The sequence below is a fragment of the Ctenopharyngodon idella genome, chromosome 15 (assembly GCF_019924925.1).
Source record: "Ctenopharyngodon idella isolate HZGC_01 chromosome 15, HZGC01, whole genome shotgun sequence".
In the NCBI taxonomy this organism is placed as follows: domain Eukaryota; kingdom Metazoa; phylum Chordata; class Actinopteri; order Cypriniformes; family Xenocyprididae; genus Ctenopharyngodon; species Ctenopharyngodon idella.
This window is the reverse complement of record NC_067234.1, coordinates 26,768,801-26,788,537: the sequence shown is the minus strand read 5'-3', so window position 1 is coordinate 26,788,537 and position 19,737 is coordinate 26,768,801. Positions and strand designations below refer to the sequence as shown.

Below are 19,737 nucleotides of genomic sequence, written 5' to 3'. Positions count from 1 at the left end.
CTTACCAATAGTTTTGTCTTTGTTAATCTTCCAGGACAGAGGACCCTCATGGACCATCTTTCTTTTAGTGAGATCCAGATTCTGTGTGACAATAAATATCAACTTGCATCCTTAAAATCCTAGTTGTTACTAGAAAGGACTCAAGTTTTGTTCAAACAGCACACAATTTAGATTTTCTTTTACACTGACATTTTGCAAATAATGAAAATGAATCCATATTTTCAGACAGGGTAGTAAATGTCCATCATATCTAGATTAGTTACTACATAGTGAATGCCACATAAGAGCATTAATGGGTAAATTTAGACAGCTGTAGACATGGCAACGCTTTTTGTGTGCTGTTACAGTCCAGTGTTTTTATTGCAAACTTTTTATTGGTAAACTAAGGGGCCGACATGTCTATACACAACATGTTTTCAACTAAAACCAGAAAACTTTTTATGTGTTTTGCCAGTTCATTTACACAACAACAGCGTTTTGGGGGCCTGAAAATGTAAACTTTTTAAAATGGGTTTCATAGTGCAAGTTTTTGAAAATAATACTACAAAAACGCAAATTTGTGAAAGCGGTGACATCTTGCGCATGCGTATTATGTGTTCAGTCTATAGGTGTGTAGTGTTTCTTTACAAAGTGAGATCGCCAGCTACCGGTCTGGGAAAAATAATACAGTGTTTTTAGTAGTTTTCGTGGATCTGTGTGATCGGGGATCATTTTGACAACGTCGTCTATACTCGAAAAACGCAAAGAAAAAAACGGTTTCGTTTTTAGTACATCGCTGTCGTGTAAACATGCCCTTAATCTATTTAAAATTGTTTTTTGTTAATTGAAATAAAGCTAGAATAATAGAATAAATAATAAAAATATAAATATTAGATTAAGTAAAACAAGTTTAAGTACTAAAATTACTAAAACTGAAACAAAAAGCACAAAAAGAAGCACATTAAATTACTAAAACTAAAAATTTAACAAACTAAAAATGCAAAAATAAATGCTAATTCAAAATATTATTAAACACTATAATAGTAGTAATACTTAAATTACATTGTTACAGTCATACAGTTGATGGTCAAACTGTTTGCATTGAATTTGTAAAAAATTTCATGAGGTTTTTTTTTTTTTTTTTTGCTACTAAATGGATCAGACATGCCAAGAAAAATCATTTTTGTCTGCCTGAATAAATACTTTTAATACACAACTTGATTTAATGCTCCTCAAGACGCTGTTTTAGTAAAAATGAATTTCACATGGAATGTGATTGATGCTGATCCACATGACAACTAAAACAGGTGGAATAACCCACTATTCTCTCCTCCTCAAATACAGTTCTCCAGGAAAGATCCTAGAATAATTTGTATGATTAGTACTAACCTTAAACTCTGAGATCATGGGGTTCTCGCTCTGCTTGAGGGAAGAGAGGTCCAGCCGTCTCTGGTAGTCTTCCAGTCTCTGTGGGACATAAACAATATATTTATGCTGCAGAATCCATTAACATTGGCCGACCTTTTATGATACCGATTTTAGACTAAACAAAAAAACATTGAGAACTGCAATCTTTTAAGAAATACACTGTAGACATGGGAAAAGATTAGATTTTCCAAGCTGGTCTCTTTTTAATGAATTTCCTTAATAATCTCCAGCAGTATACAGAAGGTTGTATCATCCCCGTCTCTACTCTAAAAGCAGTTTCAGGGCTGATGTAAGAATACTCAAGATGCTTTCAACCTATAGATGAGTACTGACAATCATTAAGTTTCGGTTTTCCAGTCCTTCCTTTGAGCTGACCTCAGGCTATAAAATCTGCCATCCTTGGGCTGTCTGCTGAGTGAGAGAGAGTGGCAGCTCGATCGAGATGCACTGCTTACCTGTTTATTCTCGGACTCCTTCACAGACTGGTTGACGTGGTTGAGAATTTGTCGACAGCATTCGGCTGATCGTCTCACTTTGTCTTTCTCTCCTGATTCATCTGTCAGTAAGGAAGATATATAACGTACGTGCACACATATTTCAAGAAGATACTAATCAACTCTTTAAGAACATCCTGGCCAGCCAAGTGCCCTCTATTTCCTCTAGTGCCCACCACCAAGACTACTGTCAAGCTCAGATGAATATAAGGAGAATCACCTCCTCCTTAATAGCTAGTTATACTTTACGTTTATTGCCTTCCTCTGACAATGCCAAGAGAGCCACAATTTAACACGGCTGCCAAATAATCTGAGAGACGCTTTGAAAGTGTGCAGTTCCTCCTTCAGAACATTTCGGAATAATAATAGGGATTTAAGTGCTGGCATAGGTCTAATTTACTAATGGTAGGGACCGCAAGGGGGTAATGGGGACTGTGGAAAATTTTATGGAAAATAAAAAGATCTTAGAAAATGACAAAATGTACTGTAAGGGAAAAAAAACATATCGTAATATAGTTTTGTTAACAACAAAAAACATCTCTGCTTCCTTACAGCAAATATATATTTATAATTAATTTGTATGTTGCATCTCACTCCAGTCATCAGTGTCACATTATCCTTTAGAAGTCATTCTAATATGCTGATTTCTGCATTTCTTATAATCATCAATGTTGATAATAATAGTCGTCTTGAGGTCTTATACAGAGCTTTGAAAGAGATGGTCAACTGCATTTAATAACGGAAGTGACTTCCTTAAAATTTTAAGGACTCATAACTGAATTCTGAGTGGGTTTGGTTGATCCGGTCGACAGCTAGCTTTCTGTCACATCACTGACATACCTAGTATGGCAGGAGGTGAAAGCGTCATGAATAATTCTTTGCTGTCAATCACTACTGTTAGGACCGACAATGTCTCACAGATTATGGAAAATGAAGAAAACAAGAGTTTGAGAACGAGAAACCTGTTAAGTGCACAGGACAACTGGAGTCACTCTAGTAAACATGAATGTCAATACCAAACGTAGCCATTAAGACGAGTGATATACTAGCCAGGCTGATCGATCCAACAGCTTTGTTAGTTTTGTTTTAAAATATTTATGTGAATTTCAATGAAGTATCATGTAAAATAAGTGTTCATTTAACTTTAATTTATATCAAATAGACTAGTGGAAACTAATGGAGACGTGGGTGCATGAAGGAAGAGGATACCTGTGTACTTGGCAATGTTGTCCATCAGTAGGGGGTACTTAGTGAACCTCTGCATCTCTGCAGGGATGATGTCCTTTAGCTGTAGTCGTCGACACAGGCGATTGCTTTCAGCCTCCTGCAAATGGTGCAGAGACAATCAAACAAGAAATTGAGGACAACAGTACATGCAAATCCACAACAAAATCCTCCCTAATCTTATGCATATTTCCTTGTTATCAAGAGTCTCCAACATCATGAATAATACACTTCAGTGTGGATTTTACCCTTCACTCAAGTAAGAAAAGTAATCCTCTTCAAGTCACAATACTGTTATCTGTCAGCAAGGTACAGAACTTGAATTACTGATGTTTTTGTTAAGCACAAAAAACATCTCTGAAATGTGTAAATATACTCTCTCCTCACTCACAAACATCTACATGTCGTCCATCAGAGGGATAAAAAAATGAATATACTGTCATCATTTATTCAATCTCATTTTTTTTTTTTTAAACCTGTCTTAACTTTCTTCTGTAGATGGAAAAAGGAGATGTTAGGCAAGATGTTCACGCTGCTGTTTTCCAAACCAGCGTTATTTGTAACTAAAGCAATTAAAAATAGATTCAACTAACGCTATTAATAATAGTTTTAATTAAAATAAAGCTGAAAAATAACAAAACATAAATATAAGATGGAAAATTTGAATTTAAACAAAAATTAGAAATGTTGCATTTGTAACTAACTGAAATAAGTAATTTTAAGTGCTAAAATTATTGAAACTAATACAGCAATAAATAGAAATATACAAATAAAACATTACAAAATTACTAAAACTAATTTTTAAATTAAAACTGAAAAAAAAAGCTAATTCAAAATATTAATAAATACTATAATAGTATAGAAATAATGCTAAAATAAGATTGTTCCAGAAAATTAAAGTGAATAGTGACCAAGACAAAATAGCAACATAGAAGTGCGGTATACATGTGTCTGCTGAGGTCATACAATAGCTTTTGTGTGAGGAACGGACGTTATTCACTGAAAATATTCCCCTACACCTTTGCTCTCATTGGTCACCATTCATTTTCATTGTATGAAAGAGAGCAGCGTGAACATTCTCTAAACTATCTCTTTTTCTGTTCCACAATAGAAAGTCAGTCAAATGGATTTGGAACAACATGACAGTGTAGGGTGACCATACGTCCCGTTTTTCCCGGGACAGTCCCAGGAAATCAATTTCAATTCAAATCAATTCAATTTGTATCTCTATTGGATTTTTCGTGTTGTTTGTAAATTTCTTTTTATATATATATTATATATTTATAACAATTACTACCGTGAAATAAAATTTCTCATATTATAAATAAAATGGTCATATTGCGAACTATTTGCTCACTCGTCCTGTATTCCACCATGAGAAATATGGTGAGAAATAAAAATGTAAAAAGCTGTCTTTTCTCTAATATACATCTCAAAAGCACAAAGAGCATAACAACAGATTTGACATTTTTATTACACCTTTATGTTCTAGCGCTTACACACTAGTCTTCTCAATGGAGAGATAAGTGCGGTTGATTTCAGAAAACGCAGTGTATGTGGAAAGGTTGTTAAATCTCAAGTCTTCCTCTCTGTGTTCCCTGCATCCACTTCTGCCAAATGATAAAAACAGTGCAGAGAAAAACACAAGCTCTCAACACTCCGAACAACTACATTTGCCTAAGGTTAATAAACTCTTATCTTCAAGATAAGCAAATCCTACAGTATATCCTACAAATACAGCTCCAATTAAACAAAATGTCTTTTGTCCTCCATTTTCTCTGATGTTTGGCTGCCAGGCAAAGCTGATACTATTAACAATTTAGAGATTACTTATTTAGATAGAGCATCTCTCCTGCAGTAACAATGCATCAAAATGAGCGAACCTGCCATTTGTTGTGAAATTAAATTTTTACTAATTTCAGTAAATGCATTCATATTAATTATCATATTAATATTATAAAATATTATACATTAAAATATTACATAATTAATATTAACATTAATTTATTAATATCATAGAATAATAATTGCTATTTGTTGTAAAATTTTTATAGCTGTCAATTCCTCCTAAAAGTTTTAATTAACGTTATAATATATATTATATATTTTACATAATTGATATTAACATTAATTAGTTAATAAATGTTATAATTAATAATTATAATATTAATGAGATAAATAACTAATAATTATAATAAATATTAGAATATTATAAAACAACACTGATGTATGCTTGGAATGCTCCAAACATTTGCATAATTCACAGCTCTTGTGGCCCTGCGGTGAGAAAGGAGTCTTGACCCACCTGCATGAAGGAGGTGAAACGCTGGTCCTTCTTCTGCCGGGATTTGATGAGCTCCAGGGCGAAGGGCTGGTTACTGCAGAAAGTGCCCACTGCTTGCTTGATCTTCTCCTCCTCTCCACCACTGAACTACAAAACAGCAAGCCAGAGGATTTGTGGGTGGGTTGTTGAGAGTCTTATCACCCAGAGAAGACCTACTACAATGGCCACAGGATACAAGCAAAACATGATGTCTTACCCAAGACAACAACTCATCTCCTATGTGGTCGATGACTGACGACTCGTTCTTCTTGCGTATCGCTGTCATTTGATCCGCTATCCTCACTGAAATTTAAAAAAGCAGATGCCATGATGAGACATGTGTGGCGATTTATCTGAAGAAAATGTATTTTGGAAGAAAACATACTATGCAATTGGATGATTTCCTCCAGGTTGGTGAATATGTTCTTGATGTCAGCAGGGGGCAGTATGTTTTCTCGGGTGAGTTTCTGGTAGAAGACACTGTCTAGGACCTTCAACATGCGTACATGGGCTCGCTCCGTGTAGAACAGTTCTAAGAGCATCAGAGGGTTACTTCAAAATGCTTAAACACCACAACTACTACTGTACCAAAACACCACCTCTAACAGAAAACTTTGTGCATATTAGACCTACAGATCTATAGTGCACTTGCCTGATTCATGTAGTAAAAAACGAACAAGATCCTACCATTAATGACTTCTTGTCTCTTGATCTCGTGGGGTGTCAAGCCAGCTAAAACATCACGCCCGACCAGCTGCTGCCAGTTTGGAGGATCTACATCAGAGTAAACATCACTCCCCTGATCATCCTCACTCTGCAGCTCCTCAAACCTGGGAGGGAGGAGATCGTACATAGATTTTTAGTCTCTCATTAAGCTCAGTGTGTATCTGAATGTGAAGTTGGTGCACAAAAAGTATTCTAACCAGGTGTTATGGAATAAGTTATGGGAAAAATGTTTTGTTCGGAAAGAGGACTGAAAATACTGTGCGTTGTGGTATAGCCTCAGTCAATCAGTAGCTATTTGATGTTTAATATATATTTATGTTGGTATACAGTTTGGACAAACAAGATTTCACAATCTAGCACAAAACAGAAACCAGGCGGTGGAGAAAATGAGTGAATGATTCGCTTTATCGTGTTGCTTCTGGTTAGGATATAGCGTATAGAGTGATGTGGGTGACAGCAGCCAGTGACCAGTACCTTCTACTGAGTTTAGGTGTGCCCACATCAAGGAGTCTGGAAAACAGTACACACACATGCCCACTTCAATGACAAAAAGTGACAGCACTGATATAAAAATCCTGGCCAATATGATATGATATAAGTCATGTCATGGCTAATAACCAATAAATGACTGATATTAAAATCCTATATTGTGTCAAAATAAATTAATAAAACACTAAAAACTAAATGCAATCATTTTTAAATGCTACAAGTGAATTTAGGCTTCACAACATTATAATGCACAGCACAGCATGAAAAATTGATTTTCATTTTAAGATTTGATAAATATTATATTTAACGGTGTTATTAATTAAATTATTAGTATTTAAAAGGGACCCATTATGCCCTTTTTCAAAGTCTTGATTGTGTTTTTGGGGTCTACTAGAATAGGTTAAAAAATAAATAAATAAATAAATAAATAAACAAACACTATTTTTCACATATTTTACATTATTGCAGCACCTCTATTCCCAGTCTGTCAGTAACACTCGGTTTAGTTCCGGTCTCTCTGAAGCCCCTCCTTTCGAAAAACGCAACATGCTCTGATTAGACGGCTTGACCAGTGCGTTGTGACTGGTCAAACGCTTTGAGTGTGTTTTGGATGTCACGCCCCTAACTGTGAGTTACATCACACTACTAACGCAACTCAGCCAGGCCTTGCCCCCTTTTTTTGCATATGCTTTGGGTGGGAAATATTTAAATGAGGAATACTGTGACCTGTACGTGCCTGGAAGAAAACTCAAGACTACAATTAAAGCATCTCAGGGAGTTCAGAAACAGTGTTTACTGATATAGAGAATAATTCCCTATGGAGTGCCTTTTTATTCCCTTTGTGCTTTGTAACTTTGCAGACCTTTTTCAAAATCAAACTGCAACATTACACACTAAAGAAAGTTGAAAATGTAAAAAATAATAATAGGACGTCTTTAGGAGATTAGTGGCAAATGTGTTTAAAACATAAAAATATTGGATACGTAACTGATCTTTTCCACTATCAGCCGATATAAAAACAAAAACAAAAAACAAAAAAAACCTGCTGATATTTGGCATATAATGTGATATATCATGCATCCTTAACACATTGAGAACAGAAGTTGAATTACTCATGCTTTAGAATCAAAGAAGCAGTAGCATTAGCAACATTTCAGCAAATTTTTTCTGACAAAAAAAAAAAAAAGGTCCAAGAATGTAGAGATCCATGAAGCATTGTTTGGTGAACAAGCAAAATCTGAGGAACTTTTTCGCCCTCATGCAAAAAATGGCTGGACTTTTGCTGAGCAATGGTAAATGCGACTGCATGTAGAGATACTATGTTACAAATAAATCTGAAATAATAAAGAACCAGATATTGTTTGCAGCATGAGCTTTAAAGTATGCACCTGTCTCCATCTCTGTCTTCATCTAGCTGGTCCATGTTGTATGGGATGTAGTCACAGGGCGGGTAGATGCTGTCCAGCACATCTCCAGACTGCACCCCATCACTAAGCCGGGGAACCACTGCAGATGGGCTCATATCTGAGGACACAGAAGAGGCAGTCTCAGACAGCATGCCCAGGATATGAAAGGAACGATTGCTCAGATGAATGAGATGCTGTACTCACTAAACTCTGGGTCCCTGACAGAGGGGTCTGTTGGTGAGCTGTAAGAGGTATTGAAGGGGGGAGAGGTGATCAACCCCGGGCTCTGTAAGAGGTCTGAGCCCTCACTCGACTGACTGCCCCGCAGACGTCCACCCTCTATCAAGTCTGACCCACCCATCGCTGGCTGAGACATCTGTTTCAGAGGCCTTTGCTTGATGTTGTCCCCGGCCCTCCCAGCTGCTCAAACACACACCAAACAAGATTCAGCATCAATATGAATCTTTCACCACCCAGAGGAAGGAAAGCAAAATGAGGGCAGGTCTTCAGCGTTTAAAAATAGCCAGAAATCGCAAGCTTTCAGGCCTAGCATTAACTACACTACTGTTCAAAAGTTTGTGGTCAGTAAGAGGTTATGTTTTTGAAAATCACTTATGCTCACCAAGGCTGCATGTATTTTAAAGTCTTTATATATTGAATAATATATATATTATATGATATATATATATATATATATCATATGATATATATATATTATATGATTATATATATATATATATATATATATATATATATATATATATATATATATAAAATATTGTAGAATGTGAAATATGGATATTCACAAAAGGGACCCAACAAATAATGTATGACTGACATTTGTGTTCTCATTTTAGTTTAATTCAGTTTACCTGTATAGCTTGAACATATTAAAACAGAGTAGACAGAGTTTCAACATGTTAGTGTGTTAAATAACCTAAAATACCTGTTTTTAATTAAATAATATAAAGGACAGTTTTGTGACTGGTAAACAAAGTATATATAATATGTCTGGTACATTTTCTCAAACCAGCCAATAATTAATGATGGATTAAAAAAAAAAAGTTCAAAGTCTTAAGGAAAAAAAAAAAGTGTCTTCAATAGCTGCGGGTTGTAGAACATTTCGTTAGACTTACACGGTACCGAATCGATGCGACTGGGCCACCGCGGGGGAACCCGGATGGGGAAGCGAGGTCTTTTCAGTTTCTCCTCCCCTTCCTTTTCTGTTTTGCTTTTCTGTTCAGGAAGGATAAAACAACAATCCTCAGGGTAACGGCTTTGCCATGGTAAGACTGAGAAGATAATTGCTCTGTTCCAAAACCTAGTAAACTGCCTACAGGGGCAGCATTTCAAGACATCATAAGCTTGCTCTGGACACAAAGGTAACTTAAAGGGATATTTCACCCAAAAATGAAAATTATCCCATGATTTACTCACCCTCAAGCCGTCCTAGGTCTATCTTCTTTCATACAAACACAATAGGAGATATATTTAAAAATATCCTGGCTCTTCCAAACATTATAATGGCAGTGAATGGGTTTTTGTAAGAAAATTATCCATATTTAAAACTTTAACATCTAAAATAATTAACTTCCGGCAGACGAACATACACATACTGCGCAAGTCAACTTGTGCCACAAGAGTAACCCCTGACGCAGTGTATGATGTAGGATGTAGGAGTATCGTAATCTTAGACGCCCCTCGCGGTTCAAACAAATAAGGCTGGGCAACGAACTCAAGCTCCTCTTCTCTTATATCAAAATCCTCTGACATTTCTCTTTAAAATTTCTCGTTTTAGACTTCTAATTCGTGACCGTGCTTTGCTGTATCCTTTGCACTTAGGCGTTCGTCATTGCTTCATGCGTCAGGTCAGAGGTTACTCTTCCGCCGCAAATCGATGCGCACGGCCGTCTACCAGAAGCTACTTATTATAGTTAATAAAGTTTTAAATATGGATATTTTTCTTACAAAAATGCATATGCCGCCTAAGACACCTGCTTTTAGCCAATTTCTAAGACAGCATTGGATATATCATTTACAAAACAAGCTAAATTAAACAATACATCTGAGAAAAATGTTCATTATAGATGTATTGTGTGGATCGTTTTCATTTTACAATTATTTTTTAGACCTAATATGTGTTTGTGTTATCTATTTCTGTTTATTTGATTAACATGCTAACGCAAAACTATACTTATGTCAAACTATTGTACGTAGAGCGCTCCAAACTAGTCAAATGAGTTTCTGCTAGGATGTTCCCTTAGCAAGGCAGCTGACTAGGTTTTGGAACAAAGTTAATGTGGCTGAAAAGTGAAAAAATATGAGGCAGATGGAAACGGTACGAGCATATACCCTCAGTTTGGAAGGAAGGAAATTAATTCGAACTCGTTTGGACTCCAGGTTTCGTTGCTCTTTCACCCGCACTCCCAGATGCTTCATGTACATGAAGATCACATACTGTATCGTGGTGCTGGAAGAGACAAAACTCAGTTTTAGGGATGAATTTGACTCTTTTCTCACTCCTTGTCCAACTTCGGTAACTAGAGCACAGCGTTGAGTATCAAAGTATTTTAATTCCTAATTTAGATTTGAGTCTCTGAGGGTTGTGTTGTGCCTGTTGAGTTCTGTTGGCTCCATGTGGCCAACTCCTTCTGTTCCACATGACTCCTATCTTATTGTGCCTTCTGCCATATGTCACAAAACTCACATGGACACGCACACAAGTTCCCCATCTATCTTCTCACATATGTCCTGTACATTCATAAATCATACAGGCTTGTGGTGTTTCCATATGGCATCTCAAATATGTTTGCCTACATTATGGTAAATGAGGACTAGGAAATGCATGAAGATTAGAAATCTCATTAAGTCGCTCTGTTCTGCGGCATCTTGCATTTGTGTCAAGTGTCAGTGCGCTGGCACCCCAGGCTGACAATTTACAAACAAATCCAATGCAACGTCTTTACGCACGATCAAATAACCCTCATCTTTAATGTCTTTATTGTCGATCATTATGGATGAGGTTTGCCAGAGGAAAACATGAAAAAGCCTCACCATTTCTCCTCTTCTGTGGGTTGTGAACTCGACCTGAAAGAGAGACACGTGTAAAGTTGGAGGACAGCCATTGAGGAGGCAATCTTGAGTATGTGGAGTAGGGCTGGATGATATATATTTATGTATTTGCTCTGAAATTAATAAATAAAAGGGCTAAAGCAGTGGTTCAAAACTGGGGGGGCCTGGAGTTATGGAGTTGGAGTTGGGGTGCGGCAATGCTATAGGAAAGGGTATAGTCAGCAGATTATGTAAAAAAAAAAAAAAAAAAAAAAAAAAAAAAAAAGCCTCACTGTGAAATTATCCCATTTTAACTGAACACAAAATATTAATTTGACATACATATAATATTTGCTATTTAACATATTTATGAATAAATGTCATTGGTTCAAATTAACGTTTTTGCGAGATTTAATTAGACACATTATTAACAGCTGTCCCATCAATACTATGAAAGATCACAAAACTAATCTAATGTCATGATCTTAAAGAAACTTTATGGTCAAATAAAAAGCATACTTGTTGAATACCGTCAGTAAAATCACTGGACATTTATCATTACTATTCAATATTTCACCCAGCCCAAATGTGGAGTGATTCACACAGAATGTGTGAGATTCTCACAGAATGTCATCTATCTTGGAGAGGATGTTTTCAGCACAGGATCTCTCTCTCTCTACAGCCAGCTGTTCAGAGTCCAGGCGAGACAGCTCTACATCAGCCAGGGTCAAACCCATACTGCGCTTCTGCCTGTAAGAGTGGATGCAGATGTTTTGTAGGTGTTACTGTCAATCTGAATGAGAACAATGTGGATCACAGGTTAGCTCTGATGGTGAAAGTCTATATTCCTGACCTGAAGTCCTCCAAGTTTCTCTGAACATCAGGAAGGAGCATTTCCTGCATTGTCTGTATATACTGCCTGTGTAATTCCTCAGGAATCAGCTCTGGTCTCCGCCGCTCTGACAACACATACACAAAAATAAAGAGTAATCTTAACGTGATGATACACGGGGCAACTTTTTGAGCAATGTTGCTTGGGCACTTTCCCATTGAGAATGAGCAACAAATTTCTATCTGGGTACTTTAGATAGGCTGTGGGCAATTTTTTGAGATCCTCCAATCAGAATGCTAGCAGCCGATCACGTGACCGGCTTGGAGATTTCAGAAAAATTTCAAACAAGACGGTGGCCTCTCAGCGGCAGTGGAGTGAAGAAAAGGAGCATGAACTTTATCTTTTTACGCTGGTAAGTTGTCATGTGTCAAACCAAAACAGGGAATTTACCTCATTTAATGCTAAAAAACCAACAGATGTCCAATTTTATGCACCTAGGCTGTAATTTAGTCATAGAATATTTTTAGTTAAATGCTAAAAAGACGAGCTTCAATTAACGTCTGCAATGGCGTAGGGAGTATGGCATGCAAAAGTAGCTTTCGACGCTTTCGACCTGGGTTCATATCCACCTTTTGCCAAACTCGCCCTTCTCCCTTTTCCCATCACGTATCGATCGGAAAGGCATTTATATTTAATAAAAATGAAGAAAATATTTGAAATTGAAATTTGGGATGGCAATAGATTTGCTCCATTAGATTGGTTGCTGCCAACTTTCCAATGCCCTGATTAGTTGCTCTGTGTCTCACCAGGCTGATGGCAACATTGCCCAGCAACACTGCTCAAAAAGTTGCCCCATGTATCATCACCGTTACATGTTTACTGTTTTTAGTTTCGCATTTTTACATTTTAATCAAAGCATCATCTAGCAAGTTAATTGAGCCACTGTACTCATGCAGATTCTTAGCTTGTCCAATAATCTAGGCAATGTCAGGTTTTTACAGTCTTTTAAGGACAAATCAGCCCACATACACATCTACTAAGCTATCTAAATGGGGTCAAATGATACTTACATTTTTTTTTTTATATAAAACTTCATTATAATTGCTTTAGAGTAACCCTAAAAGAAAACTTGTTACATTTTTATAAATGTAAAAATAAATGTATTTGCATTATTTATGAATCGATTTTCCTATTGAGGACATCCTCGAATGTCCCCAACCTACAGCTAGGTACATAAACAAAAACATTTCTCACAAATACACGGCACACGAACACACCCGTTTATGATTAGTAAACAACAGGAAACAGCTCATTTGGGCCATACAGAGGGCAGTCATCACTAAACATGTTGTCTCTTCAAGCAATGTCAACATGACACACGGTCAGAGTGACCAAGTGCTTCAGATGCTAAATCCATAATTACATGGAGAGTCAACATGAATGTTAAACAGGATTTGTGCCTTCAGAACAATTGCAGGTTTCCCACCGAGGGCTGAGAAATGATTATGTGGTTGGATGTTGAAATGAACACAGAAACACGACTGTTGAAACAACACTGCGAGGGTGAGAATGAGTTTTGTGCTTCCATTAAGACGCTTCTAAAATTAACTGTGCTTACCGAGCTCAGTGGAGATGGATTCAGGCACAGCGACCTTCAAATTCTGTTGAACGAAAATAATAAATTAAAATAGGGTTTCTGACAAAAGAAGTAGTTTATTTATTTATTTATTTATTTGCCTGCAAAACAACTACAAACACTAAAATAACAAGGTAACAAAACAGCTGAGCTCTGGGAAAAAAAAAAGTACGATTTTCCAAATGAACTACCCATCCATCTGGCAGAAAGAGAACAAAGTTTGCTGCAGGGAAGACTTGCACCCACTCACAATCTAACACTGAGTTTGAGAACAACAACATGCGATGACCGTGGAGGTAAAAGGTTGTCTGAGAGAGCGTTTGCTTCCTGACCCTGAGGGTGCTGGGAAAGGAGTAACCCTCCACACACCTCTTGGGACAAAAGGCAAGGTTGATCTGGGTGGATCCAGGCTTTTGCCTCAACATGCCCGCAGACCAAATGACACCAAGACAACACAGACAATGACAGGTTAGAGCGAGAAGGGATGAGGCGTGAAAAGCTCCACTTACTGCCCCCCGGTCTATGAAGAACGTCAAGAAGTCCATGAAGATGCGGCGCATTTCTTTGGAGTTAGTCTGTTTGTAGAGGTCAGCGTACAGGTAGCAAAGCTGTGGGGGGAAGTGGGATTCAGTGAGCGAGAAGTAGCGAGACAGATTTGTGAATTTGACTGATTCAAATTGAAAACATTACTGATAGTTAATACCACCAATATACAAAACGTTTCAAAATTTTGGGGTCGGGAAGATTTTTACTTTTATTCAGCAAGGATGCATGGATTTGATCAAAAGTGACAGCAAAGACATGTCACAAAAGATTTCTATTTCAAATAAATGCTGCTCTTTTGAACTTCATTCATCAAAGAATCCCGAAAACAAAAGCATCACAGTTTCAACACTGATAATAATAATAATTGATAATCTAATTTTTTTGTGGTCTGAATAGGAAAAAAACATATGTAATCCTTCAAAGGTGGTTTGAAATCAGATTTAATTCAGATTTTTGTCAGTGAATCTTAGCCTGAATGATCAGATGGGATTTTTGAGTGGTGTATTTCGTCATTCATTGTGCAGCTTGTTACATCAGAGGCTGTGACATGAAGACTTCAAAAGAACATTGCATATGCCATGCTTTCCCGGTTTTTACACTTTTTTTTGTGTGATGAATGTGAAGATTTGGATCCTCCGTTCATGAAAAGCATACTCCATGGTGAAACATCCATTTGCTAAACGTTAGTCGACTAGAAGAGGCTTAGTCGACCAAAATTGTATTAGTCGGTTAGTTGCAGAAAAAAAAAAAAAACTTGTGGCAAAGTCATGCAGTCCCTGAGGGACAGATTGTTAATGGCGAGTCCTTGTAGTAATTACAGTATGTTGGGCAAGAAATCCAAACTTTCGGCTATCATCCATCGACCTCAAATATGGCTTATCATCTGAAACATGCAAGTAGCAACTTTACATGGCTGCTCATTTTAACGTTAACCTAGATAAATGTGCGCTATTATTAGGCGCATATCCAAGTGTTTGTGTGGACAGTGGAAGCTAAAGTACTGCATGACATGAAGGCCCTGGTGCGATCACTTGCATTTTTCCTGAAAACAGTGGAAACAACTTGAAATACTGCGTCATTTTTGGTCATATAGATAAGAGTAATACATCATTCGAAACTTCAATGGTCTACTTTTATTTAAACTCACAATAACAAGAAAACCTTGTGCCTTTGTAAAATAAAGAAAATAAACAGAATGCACATCTCAAAAATGAACCGAAACTCAGCTTATAGGCTACTTGCCTCACAGACGTGACAAATATATATATATATATATATAGAAAGCTTGAAATGTCTACTTTTAAATGAACCAATTCAAATCGAAAAGAAATACGCTCTGACACAGACTCAGAAAACACTAGTTTATAAATAATTAAAATGTCCCCTTGCTATTTTTTCCCCCGAAATATTCATAATCATTATTTTTGCTGGTGCTTTGCGGCAAGCTTTATGTGTGCGATTAAGCGGGGAATAGGATATATATAAAGCATATATATTAAAGGCTCATTATTGTTTAGTATTCTCCTCAGTACACATTTAAGTAATTCAATTAATATAAACATGCGATTAGTCAACTAATGGCTTAAATGAACAACTACTACTCGACTAGAAAAATCTTTAGTCGGGGGCAGCCCTAGATTCTTCGTCCGTTTTATTGTCTGTCAGGCGATACCATGAATCTGATTGCTTAGAAAAGCATGACCAATAGCAATAGTCTTGCCTGCCTTAGCAAGCACTGCTAATTACTGCTGGAACTCACCAGAGGCGCAGGGTCAAACTGGGAGATAACATGGTGCAGGAAGGCGGCAAGATGAGCGGGGCGAGTCTTGAGCAGCTCGATACTTTGGAAGCAGCTGCACTGGCCATTCACCTGGAACACATCAGATCAGTTTAGAGAGTCAGGTGACCAAGATCAAGGTTTCTACACTGAGGGAAAGGAACTGAGAATACCTGCTCTTGCTCTGTGTCAAAGTCATCATCTTCAGCAGCAATGATTTCCGAAGCCAGGCGGGAGGGTGGGCTCCCTATGGAGGACTGGAAACGAGAATCCTATGGCAGGAAGTAGAGAGATGTGACAATTCTGCTGATCTGAAATCAGACGGTAAGGTCTGTCAAAAGCAATGGTTCTCACCAGGTCAGAGCCGTCCTCGACCTCAGGGGACGGGCAGGAGTTGAGGCTGTCTCTGGGGGTGCTCTTTGGACTGGAACAGTTGGAGTCCCTTTGGCTCTCTGGAGAGGCCGGACAGAACTGGCGCTGAACCTGTCACACCATATACACAATTAATTACACCACAGGGAAGGAAGAAACAAGAGCTACTGAGTATACTCATGATAAGTGCCACTGTTTAACTGAGATCAGTGAAGATATCTCAAAGAAAGAGAGCGTATAGTACACTTACAGCTGATACTGAACTTCCACTCCAGAAACCCTCCGGGCTAAAATCTCCCTTATATTGATCCTCATCCACCCAATAGCCATCTTCACTGTTCCTGAGACACAGACCCTCCTAAAAGCACAGATTTATGGCATTATTCAACAATATTCACGATATTTTATCATTGTCTTCCAAAAAGTCTTCAAGTGATATATCGATCAAACCAATAGATTAGCATAACTATCACCATCCAGCCTTTTAACAACCTATATTCTGGTAACAAATTACTATAATGGGAACTATAATTTTTTTAAGCTATTAAACCAATTTTCAAAGTTTTTTTTTTTCTTTCGTTTTTGGGGGTCTACTAGAATAGGCTTTCATGCTAGAATCTAAAAAAATAAAATATATATATATTTCTTCACATATTTTACATTATTGTAGCACCTCTCTTCCCAGTCTGTCAGTAATGTTTTGTTTAGTTCCTGTCTCTATAAAGCCTCTCCTTCCAAAAAAGTGCAATCTGCTCTGATTGGTCGGCTGGACCAGTGTGTTGTGACTGGTCAACAGCTTCGAGTGTGTTTCGGAAATGTCACACCCCTTACCATAACCGCGAATTTCAACACATTACTTACACAACTCAACCAGGCCTCACACCAATTTTGTGTATGCCATTAAATGAAGGATACTGTGATGTGTACATTCCCAGAAGAAAACTCGAGACTACAAACAAGGCGTTTCAGGGATTTCAGATACAGTGCTTGCTGATATAGAGAATAACTCCCTTTGGAGTGCTTTGTTGTAACTTTGAAGACTTTTTCATGCTCAAACAGCAACATTTCACTCTTTTAGTAAGTTCAAGCTTCAATTTCAAATAAATCTGAATATATATCTATATTCATATTGGTCAACTACGACCCTAAACAGTGTGTTGGTGATGTTTAGAATGTGAATATCATTGAAACTGGTCACAAATGTCATACATGTGTAGCCCTATTGAGCTGGCCCTGCTGATGTGGAATGTGCTTCTTGGCTTCCTGGATATCCCGTAGTGGTTTGGCTGTAGGAGTTCTGCTGTAGTCCTCCCTTAGTCCCTAAAGAATGAGAAATTTTCATATACTGTATAATCAGGCCTCTTACACTCCAGTTAAATTTTCATACATTTTTATATTCTATATAATCAGACCTCTTACACTCCAGTCAAAAGGCAAAAGACAAATTCAATCTAACAACTGCTCTGCTCTGTACTCAAAGCTTATATTTATTATACTATAAAGGTCTACTTCTATGTCGCTCTCCAGGAAAATCAGAATGACAGATCTGTGTTTACAAGGTGGTAAAACTACACTGTGGCGAAACATAGTGGGAGGAGCATAGGACTGCCCTCTCACTTATCAGCTATACTGGAGCCTAAATTACCTCCCAACAGGAAAGGCCTCATTCTTATCAACTTAAGTCATACTGCAACAATACAGCTCTGTAACTGTAACACTTTACTGACAGGCACACTAAATGAAATTGAAAATAGCCTATGTGTCTACTTTAAACCAGTAGTTTTAAGTCTGATATTTAGATTCTGACCTGTATGTACTGTTGCTCCTTAGACACCATCCTCTTGTTGTCCAATCTTTGGTTGTGTGAAGCACTGTTCTCTTCCTACGTAGGGTTGGGTTGAGATATGACAAGGAGGAGCAAACAATAAATATTGAATACGTAATTTAATTGGAGGAGAGATATGAGGAAGTAAACTGACAACAAATAAACACAAAAATGAAAAACAAGACAACAAAGAAGGTATGGGGTGCTTACCCATGGTACAAGGGGAGAGGAGGTGCGTTCCACTGCATTGTAAGAATTGGGAGATGTAACAAAAGGGTCCTCGAAACACCCCTGGTGACCCGAGACCCACATTTACCTCAGAGAGGGGGATCTGGGGCAACCCCGGAGGTCGGCCTAATACTGTGAGGGCCACGTAAGAACCGGCTGTGAAGAACAAATGAATTTGGGTCAGCGGTGGAACCATGAGGTGTTCATCTTTAACTAAGCATATGGTTTATACTCACATTTGATTAAATTCACCACTTCCACATGGTTTGATTGTGTCACCAAGGTCCCGTTCACCTAAAGCAGAGGAGAACAGCATTCAAAATGCATTAAACTCTAACTATACAAACATATACATGCGAGTTCTCCTTCTACACAGACACAAACATTAGGTCATTTTGCGACCAGCAGGTGGCAGAATAGACAGATGCAGAAATGCAGTGGTGAAGAGAGAGAAGGGGTGGGCAGCTCCATATAATAACCTTGTATCTGTAAGTGTCTCACCTTAATGATCCTGTCCCCCGTCTGAACACCTGCACGCATGGCAGCTCCATCTACCGAAAGACAGAAAATGATTATGAAGTTTTACGATGATTATGAAAGTGTTATCCAGTGTGGTGGGTGGCTGCCAGAGCGCTGCTACAAGGTTGCTAAAGGGGTTCTGAGTGGTTTTTAGCAAATTGCTATGTGGTTTATGTGCTCCATTTACACTGCACACAAATTGGTTTTTACTGTCATTTTGCAAATGATGAAACCTCCATTTTGTGCATTCGAGCATTCACTGTCTCTTACAGACAAGTTGACGTGTTCCCTACAATGTGAACAAAGTGGTAAACTTTTAGAAAACTGAGCAATTACGATGGTATTAGGACACAGTTCCAGAGAATATTGAGCATTGCATCCTAAAGGAGCACCATTCAGACTGAGATACAAAAATAAAAAATAAAATAAAATAAAATAGTTTTTGCACACAAAGCTTATAGACCTTAGTCAGGGTAGGCAGCGTATTGAAATTTACTTATATGAAAACAAAGGTGTTTGGGATAGACTTACAGCCTTTATAAAGTCATGCATTCTGTCATTTTCACAATTAAATTTCACAACTCTCAAAACTGTTTTATGGAGTTTTGTCTACTGACATTTTTGTGGAAAAAGCTGAACAATTGTCATGTTGTTAAACAACAGTACAGTCCATTGAAAAGACTGTACTACAGTCCCTCACAGCCTCATTTTCATTTTGCTCAAATTAAAAGATCCCATAGACCCTGACTAAGGTCTATTGGATTGTTTATAGTTCCTTCTACTTTATTCAATGTGTATGCAGCCTCCTTTGCGATGCTTTATGTGTTCTCTAATTGGCCCTGGTCAGAGCACATCAGCTCCATTTTTGACCTGCAGTCAAGT

At 37.6% G+C, this 19,737-nt stretch overlaps 1 protein-coding gene across 1 annotated transcript in view; it reads right to left on the bottom strand.

The window, feature by feature from the left end:
* Positions 1 to 19,737, bottom strand: part of arhgef12a (Rho guanine nucleotide exchange factor (GEF) 12a) — a 52,716-nt gene that overhangs the window by 7,021 nt on the left and 25,958 nt on the right. Inside the window, 28 exon segments of the mRNA XM_051862326.1 lie at positions 6 to 81; positions 1,369 to 1,446; positions 1,863 to 1,963; positions 3,111 to 3,225; positions 5,431 to 5,556; positions 5,666 to 5,751; positions 5,834 to 5,980; positions 6,136 to 6,278; positions 6,649 to 6,684; positions 8,052 to 8,187; positions 8,274 to 8,489; positions 9,206 to 9,305; positions 10,422 to 10,539; positions 11,124 to 11,156; positions 11,745 to 11,870; positions 11,974 to 12,079; positions 13,571 to 13,613; positions 14,098 to 14,196; positions 15,894 to 16,004; positions 16,085 to 16,183; positions 16,266 to 16,394; positions 16,534 to 16,641; positions 17,493 to 17,603; positions 18,091 to 18,165; positions 18,319 to 18,379; positions 18,381 to 18,492; positions 18,573 to 18,630; positions 18,838 to 18,887. Coding sequence (XP_051718286.1) covers positions 6 to 81; positions 1,369 to 1,446; positions 1,863 to 1,963; positions 3,111 to 3,225; positions 5,431 to 5,556; positions 5,666 to 5,751; positions 5,834 to 5,980; positions 6,136 to 6,278; positions 6,649 to 6,684; positions 8,052 to 8,187; positions 8,274 to 8,489; positions 9,206 to 9,305; positions 10,422 to 10,539; positions 11,124 to 11,156; positions 11,745 to 11,870; positions 11,974 to 12,079; positions 13,571 to 13,613; positions 14,098 to 14,196; positions 15,894 to 16,004; positions 16,085 to 16,183; positions 16,266 to 16,394; positions 16,534 to 16,641; positions 17,493 to 17,603; positions 18,091 to 18,165; positions 18,319 to 18,379; positions 18,381 to 18,492; positions 18,573 to 18,630; positions 18,838 to 18,887 — 2,799 coding nt within the window.